General features: G+C 62.4%; 1 protein-coding gene across 1 annotated transcript; it reads left to right on the top strand.

Moving 5' to 3' along the window:
* Positions 1-1368: 1368 nt before the first annotated feature.
* FOXI2 (forkhead box I2) lies at positions 1369-2999 on the top strand. Its single transcript, XM_054729313.1, is given in 3 exon segments — positions 1369-1924; positions 2577-2937; positions 2939-2999. Coding segments are annotated over 3 exon segments (978 nt in total).
* Positions 3000-7310: the final 4311 nt, after the last annotated feature.

Here is a 7310-nt window from a genome sequence, read left to right as displayed (position 1 = left end):
GAAGCCGCCGCTGCCTCAGGGGCTGGGACTCCCCTCCCCCCAGGGCAGGGCCGTTGAGGCCGCACTGGGACTCTCCCCTCTGCCTTGGGGTGCGCTGTTCCACAGAGCGGCTGCTTGACTGACATCTGACATTACAGTCTGAGGGGCCTAAAGCCCCGAATTCTCCCGCCCACGTCTTTCGTGGCCTCCAACCCTCAGCCCAGCCCACTGGCCCCTCCCCAGCGCCACCAGTGGGCGAGAGGCAGAGAGGCGGGCGAGGGCTGGCGGTGTTTTTTAAATGAGTTTAGATGGATTCTCTTTGAGAACCCACAGGAGGTACTGAGGAGGGCCCCGGGGCAACGCTAATTCTGACAAGACAGCCGCTAGTGATGGGGACAGCTCATCTCTGAACCTGACCCACCGAGAGAACTTTCGCCTCTCCACCTGAGGGCAGGGGTGGAAGCTGAAGGCCCGAGGCCCGGCTCCTCCTGGGCACCCGGCCCTACAGCTCAGAGGCCCGCCTGGGACTGCCTTCCATGAGCCTGCAGCGGGGACGGGGCAGGCGGGCAGCGTGGGGAGCCAAGGCTTGGGGGTTTGGGGTCCTGAGAGGCTGCGGGGGTGCCCGAGGAGCTGGGCAGCAGGAGAGCCGGTACATGGCCTGTCCTGCCCGGGGTGTTGTCCAGCGCACGGCAGAGTCTTGGGGAAAAGCGGTGGAGGGTGTGGCCAGCCCTGCGATCCGTCCCCAAGGCCTCCTCACAGACAAACTGGGGGCCCCACTCCCTGGGCTTTGGAGAAGCAAAGGTTCCTCAGGACGGAGGGAGCGGGTGGGGGAGGGGGGGTCCACGCTTACAGGGGCTGGTTTGTCTTCACTCCCTTTGACTCCAGCGCCCTGTCCCCGCCCAGCCAGGCCGCAGCGCCCTCCTGGTGGCCCCAGCCCCCCCCCCCATACAAATGGTCATGGGGCTCCTTGCCCAGCACCGCGGCCCCTGAGGCGAGGAGACAGTCAGAGGGGGCAGGGGTCCCCGTGGGAGAGCGAGGGGGCCGCACCCTCAGGGGTCTGCGGGAGATGCGGTGCCTGCTGGAGGGTCCAGGGCCACGGGGGCCGCGGGGTTGAAGAGGCCGGGTCAGTGGGATCCCGGGGACCCAGGGCGCACGCGGCAGAGGTCCTGAGCGACTTGGCTCTGGAGCAGGAGGCACCGGGTGGGGCGTTTGGAGCGGGGCCCCGGTGCAGGTGGGGACCTGGGCGGGGCGGAGAGCTGACCTGGGGCGGAGGCGGAGACCGCCCTCTCCAATGCGGGCGCCCCAGGAGGCTCACACCCACACTCACCTGGGCCCGGACCCGACGGCATTTAAAGGGCCAGGGCCAGGGCGGCGCTGAATGGGGCGCCCATGAGCTTTGGGTTAGAGCCGCCCGGCCAGGCCCGGGAGCGGCTGGACATGGCCACGTACTGCGACGGCTTGGGGGTCTGCCCGGCCCCGCACAGCCAGGCCCGGGCAGCCTCGCACCCGACGGGCTACGGGCGCAGGGACCCGGGCGCAGCGGGCGCTGGCCCGCGCCTGTGGCTGAACGCGCCGGCTCTCGGCCCCGCGCCCTGTGCGCCGGCGGGGCCCTCACCGCCCTGCGCGCCCCCCAGCTACGCCGCCCCGGGCCCGCTCCTGGGCGCCCCCGGCGGCCTGGCGGGCGCAGACCTGGCCTGGCTGGGCCTCCCCGGGCAGCAGGAGCTGCTGAGGCTGGTGCGGCCGCCCTACTCCTACTCGGCGCTCATCGCCATGGCCATCCAGAGCGCGCCGCTGCGCAGGCTGACGCTCAGCCAGATCTACCAGTTCGTGGCCGGCAACTTCCCCTTCTACCGGCGCAGCCAGGCGGGCTGGCAGAACTCCATCCGCCACAACCTCTCGCTCAACGACTGCTTCAGGAAGGTGCCCCGCGACGAGGGCGACCCAGGTACGCGGCGCGGGCCGCCGTCGGGCGCCGGGGTTCCCTCAGCCGGGCTCCCGGCCCTGGACGGAGTGGGGGGGAGGGGCCGCAGTCCTCGCTGTGCTGCGGGGATCCTGAGGCCGGGCGGGTGGGGAGGGGCGGGGAGAGGCCGGCAGACCGCAGGCCTGACCCAGGTCCTGATCTCCGTGCGTCTGGAAACCCCCGCGCGCTCTCGTGCGCGCCGCTAGCCGGCCGGGAACCCTTCCGGTCCCTTCTCTGGGCCTCGGGGTCCCTTCTGTAAACGGGGGAGACAATGCCGACCCCAGGGGCTTGTAGGCAGAGGAGGCGCCGCTTGGGGACTCACTGGGACCTGCCTACGGGCCAGGCGCGCTCAGCCCCTCTCCAGGGCCCCGTGCGCTTTCTCTCTGCCCTGGGACTTAGGGGGCCTCGGTATTCCCGGGGGGTCGCCCTTCCCCACTTTTCCTGCCCGTCCAAACTCTCCCCAGCCCGGCTGTGGGGGCCAGTCCTTCCCGTACAAAGCGCCTCCCCGAGGCTGGGGGAGGGGGAGGGAGGAGGGCTGTCGGTGGGGCCGGGAATCTTCCAAAGCCGCCTCCATTCCTCACGCTCCCACCGCGGCCCCCAAACCCCAGGTTGTCTGAGCTGGGCGCCCCCTCCACAGGCAAAGGCAACTACTGGACCCTGGACCCCAACTGCGAGAAGATGTTCGACAACGGGAACTTCCGACGGAAGCGGAGGAGGCGCGGGGAGGCGGGCGCGGCGCTCCCGGGAGCCCGGGGTCCGCGAGTTGCGGGGGCGCCGGTGCTGGACGCCCTGGGCGCGGGGTCCCCGGACCCGCAGGCCCCCGCGTCCCCATCGGCTTCCGAGGCGGCCGCCTGCTTCTCCAGCTTCGCCTCGGCCATGGGCGCCCTGGCTGGCGGCCTGGGCGCCTTCCCCGGGGGCTTGGCGGGCGACCTTTCTTTCCGGAGACCCACGGCGGCGGCGGCGGCTGACGGCCCCCAGCCCCCGGGCCCCTCGCCAGGCCTCGGCCGCCCGCTTCAGGGCCAGTCACTTGGTCTACAGCCGGGAAGGGACGGAAGTCTGAAGGAGCCTGGACTGTCCCCATGTGCTGTGCAGAGGCGCTGAGCGGAAGTGTCCATTCCCGACTCGTGACAACCCCGAGGTCAGGGCCCGAGGGACCCAGAGTCCCAAGGAGACTGAGCTGTGCTGCGCCCGCCTGCTGGGCGCAGGCCCTTCACCCCAGACAGTCAGAGGGGGCAGGTGAGCCCCCTCCTGCGGCCTTTGCAGTTCTCCGACCTGGCCCCATGCTTGCCTTAAACGGGGGGCAGGCTGGGGCTCAGCCCCCACTCTTTGGAGGGAGCACTGGGGATGTGTAAGAGGGGCTTCCTAATGATTAGGGGGGCTTCCTAATGATTAGGGGGGCTTCCTAATGATTAGGGGGGCTTCCTAATGATTAGGGGGCTTCCTAATGATTAGGGGGGCTTCCTAATGATTAGGGGGGCTTCCTAATGATTAGGGGGCTTCCTAATGATTAGGGGGCTTCCTAATGATTAGGGGGCTTCCTAATGATTAGGGGGGCTTCCTAATGATTAGGGGGGCTTCCTAATGATTAGGGGGCTTCCCAATGGCCGGAGGTGGAGGGGAGAAGGGCAGCAGGGACAGCAGCGCCTTCCCTGATAGGCCAAGGCTGGTGATTGCCGGTGGTGCCGGGAGAACATCCCTTTTGCATTCAGGACTGGACTCCGGATGGAGAGGAGTGAGCAAGCACCGCAGATGCCACCGGAGCTGGGCCACACGTGTCCTAATAAACGTGCTGCATTCACTACCTTCCCGGTGCCAGCGGTGTCCTGGGCCGGTGCTAGACCCGCAGGGATGGCCTGTGCCCGTCCGGGCACCCGGCGGGGAGGGGCGCAGTCAGCCTGCACGGTGACTCTTCGGCTCCAAAACGAAGGCTCTCCGGTCCAATCCAAAGCCATCTCGTTTGCACACACTCAGCCACCACGCCGGGTCTTTCAGTCCCCCGCTGGGTGTCCCGCCTCCTGCTAACCAACCGGACGTGTTCGGCTTCTCCGCTGTGTGACTTCGCTGTGATGTCGGCCAGGAGCCCACCCTGCCCGGGGCCAGAGCCGGTCCAATTGCCCCTGCCCCACGGCCGCATTCGGGAACCTTAACACAAAGCCTGTCCTCTTAGGACCGTGGTCGGCAAACCGCGGCTCGCGAGCCACATGCGGCTCTTTGGCCCCTGGAGTGTGGCTCTTCCACAAAATACCACGGCCTGGGCGAGTCTGTTTTGAAGAAGTGGCGTTAGAAGAAGTTTAAAAAAGTGTGGCTCTCCAAAGAAATTTCAGTCGTTGTCCTGTTGATATTTGGCTCTGTTGACTAATGAGTTTGCCGACCACTGCCTTAGGAGATCTGCCGGGAGGGGGAGGGGAGATGGCGGGTGTGAGCCCAGCTGCCCTCCCAGAGTCCTTAGGGGCGGGGGCGGGAGGGAACTCTTCCTCTCTTCGTCTAGTGTAACACTTGCTAAACCACAGTATTCAAGGCGAATGGCTTGGCACCTGCAATAACTGGGCTTTAAGATCAGCGGCTGAACACAAAGAATGCGAACTATTTGGGTTTTACTCCGTTCACGAGGGGTAGATATATCGTATGTTAAGTTGGAATGTCACGTGCGCGCACACAACGTATTGTACCTCCGCTTTAATACAGAGCAAATCGAGCTGATGTGTCACTGAGACGTCCCCTGTCGTCAGGAACCACATGTTCATCCGTCAGACACCCATTGAGCTCAAGGCGACAAAGAGTCTGTCGGACGTTTAACACGTGAAGTGCCAGGCCTGTTTGTCTTCCTTTCCGTTTAGCCCGCGATATCCGATTTCACCGATACGCCGGCGGCACCAGTGACTGACGGGTCCCGACCGAAAGTAGAGGGTCCGTCACCGGTGACTGACATGGCGCTTAACGTGTTAATGGACGTGGTCTCGTTAAGCCCTCACAACCACCCAGTGAAGCCAGCATCCTTATCCCCATTTTCCTGATGCAGAAACTGAGGCTCTGGCTGACGAAGTGACTGGTTTGTTGCCCAGAGGCCACGGATAATGCTGAGCTGTGTCAGCAGGAACCTCCCTGTCCCCTGTCCCGGACTTCCCCGCCTCCCACACCATCCTTCAGGCAAAGTTAGGAGGCCCCCCCCCCCCGCTCCTGCAGCTCCTGGGTGGACTGCATCACCCGCTCCCCCAATGTGGTCTCTGTGAGGAGGAGCCTGCTGTATTTCACAGGAACGTCCCCGTGTAGAGCGGGTGGGAGCAGCCGAATGAATGAATGAATGAATGAAATGAATGAATGAATGGATGACTATAGTTGCGCCGACTCAGCAGAGGCTCCCCTCCCAGAATAAGCCCCCCAGTCTCCTCTGAGGGGCCCGATTCCTCCTCGCAGGGGGCCAGGCCTTCTGCTGGACCCTCCAGATACAAAAGTGAATGAGACAGAGGCCTGGGGACCACTGTCAGCTTGCAGAGGCCCCTGCCTCTCCCCCCCCCCCTGCCTCCCCCCCCCGTGCTGTCGGGCTGTGTGCCGAGGGGTGTGCAGCTGGGGGGGGACAGTTCAGAGGTGCAGTGGGGGTGAGGCCAATAAGGCTGGGTTAGCCCGCATAAGTTCCTCACTTGGGATGTGAAAGCCGTCCTAATAACACAAACATCGTCCCAGGGGATCTAGGCGGACCCTCCCTGGCTGCACCCGGTGAGAGCAGCTCCAGGCACCTGCCCTGAGGGAGGATCCTGTTTGCCAGGGTGCCGCCGGGCCGGTGCTGCCCTCCCTGGTCTGAACGCCGGATCTGGGGCCAACCTGAGCTCCCTGGACGGCAGGAAGACTCTGAGGACTGAGGACAGAAATTGCGGGGTGCCGGGTGAGAGGAGGCTTAACAAAACTAAAGGATGGGAGAGGCAGCAGCTGTGTGCGACAGACACTTTTTACTGCCTGCTGGGCCTGTCCAGCGGCCTGCCTGTCTCCAGCCCCAAATGGGCCCAGCAATCCATCACCCGCGCTGGCCCTCACCCCTCGGCGCCCCAGCGGTCAGACTGCTGCGGGGGGGGGGGGGGTAGAGGGGTGGGGGCATTGACTCCTGCGCCTGAGCCGCTCCTCTGGCTGCGCCTCGCTTTGCTGTGTGGCTTTGCTCCCAGAAGCCCGAGGGCAGGTCGTGGGGAGGCGGCTTCTGCTGGGAGGGGACCGTCTGTCCTGGAAGGGCTCTGTCTCGGGGCTCCTGAAACTGTGGCGCTTGATTCTTCAGGCTCTTTTGCGATCCGGAGGGGCCGGGCCTGCCTGGTTGTGTCCTTTGGTTTTTAACAGGTTCCATCTCAGCTCAAAAAGAATAAGTCACATCATGTGTTTTAACTGGGGGAACCCAGGGCACGTTGCCATGCTACTTAAACAAGGCAACTCCAGAAAGAAATTGTAAGGGAGGGAGGAGAACACTGAAAGAACCATTTGTTATGCAATTGCTTTTTTATCTTTTTTTTAATTGAGATAACTAACAAGTAACATTATATTCGGTCCAGGCATATACCATGAGGATTTGGTGTTTGTAGACCCTGTGAAATGATGACCACAGTAAGTCCAGTTCACTAACACCCATCACCACGTGGTAACAAAGTTTTTGTGTGTGATGAGAACTTTTAAGATCTACTCTCCTAGCCACTTGGAAAGATACAATTCAGCATTATGAACTGTGGTTGCCATGGTGTACATTACATCCTCATGATTTATTTATCTTATAGCTGGAACTTTGTACATTTTAACCCCTGTTATCCAAATTCTTAAGAGATTTATTTCCCCTAGACTGTGTGTGTGTGTGTGGTTAGTCACATTTGCTTTAATTTTTCTACAATGCCCTGGTTAGTGTATAGCATACATGAATGTGAATAATATAAGGATCTACAGCAATAATCCTTTTTATTAACGAGATTTTCCCATCGCTGGCAGGGACGGTTCTTCATGGTCAGGGTTTGAGTGTGGGAGCCTGCTAGTACCCAGACCGTATTGTATGCATTCATTGCAGGCACAAAGTTAAAGTGAGATTTAACAGGAAACAGTCATACACTTCCAAGTAACTAGACCGATGGATGTTTCCAGATTCTCCTGACCTCTTTGGGGTGGGGGGCCCACTCGGCTCAGGTTTCACGTGGGTTCATTCAGACGGCAACCTCAAAGCCCCAGATGGCCTAATGGGGCGTCCGCAGTGAAAAGAGCCTTTAGCTACCTGGGTGTACCAGGACCGGCCATCACCCAGACAGCAAGGACCGGTTTTCACACAGCCAGACGGCGCTGCGGGCAGTGAGATGGACACGCTCACCTCGGGGCGATCGGATCAAAGGCTTTCTACAGCCATCGTGTGAGAGAT

This window comes from Eptesicus fuscus, chromosome 17 (assembly GCF_027574615.1).
Source record: "Eptesicus fuscus isolate TK198812 chromosome 17, DD_ASM_mEF_20220401, whole genome shotgun sequence".
NCBI classification, from domain to species: Eukaryota; Metazoa; Chordata; class Mammalia; order Chiroptera; family Vespertilionidae; genus Eptesicus; species Eptesicus fuscus.
Note: the sequence above shows the minus strand (reverse complement) of the source record. Positions and strands in the feature narration are given on the sequence as shown.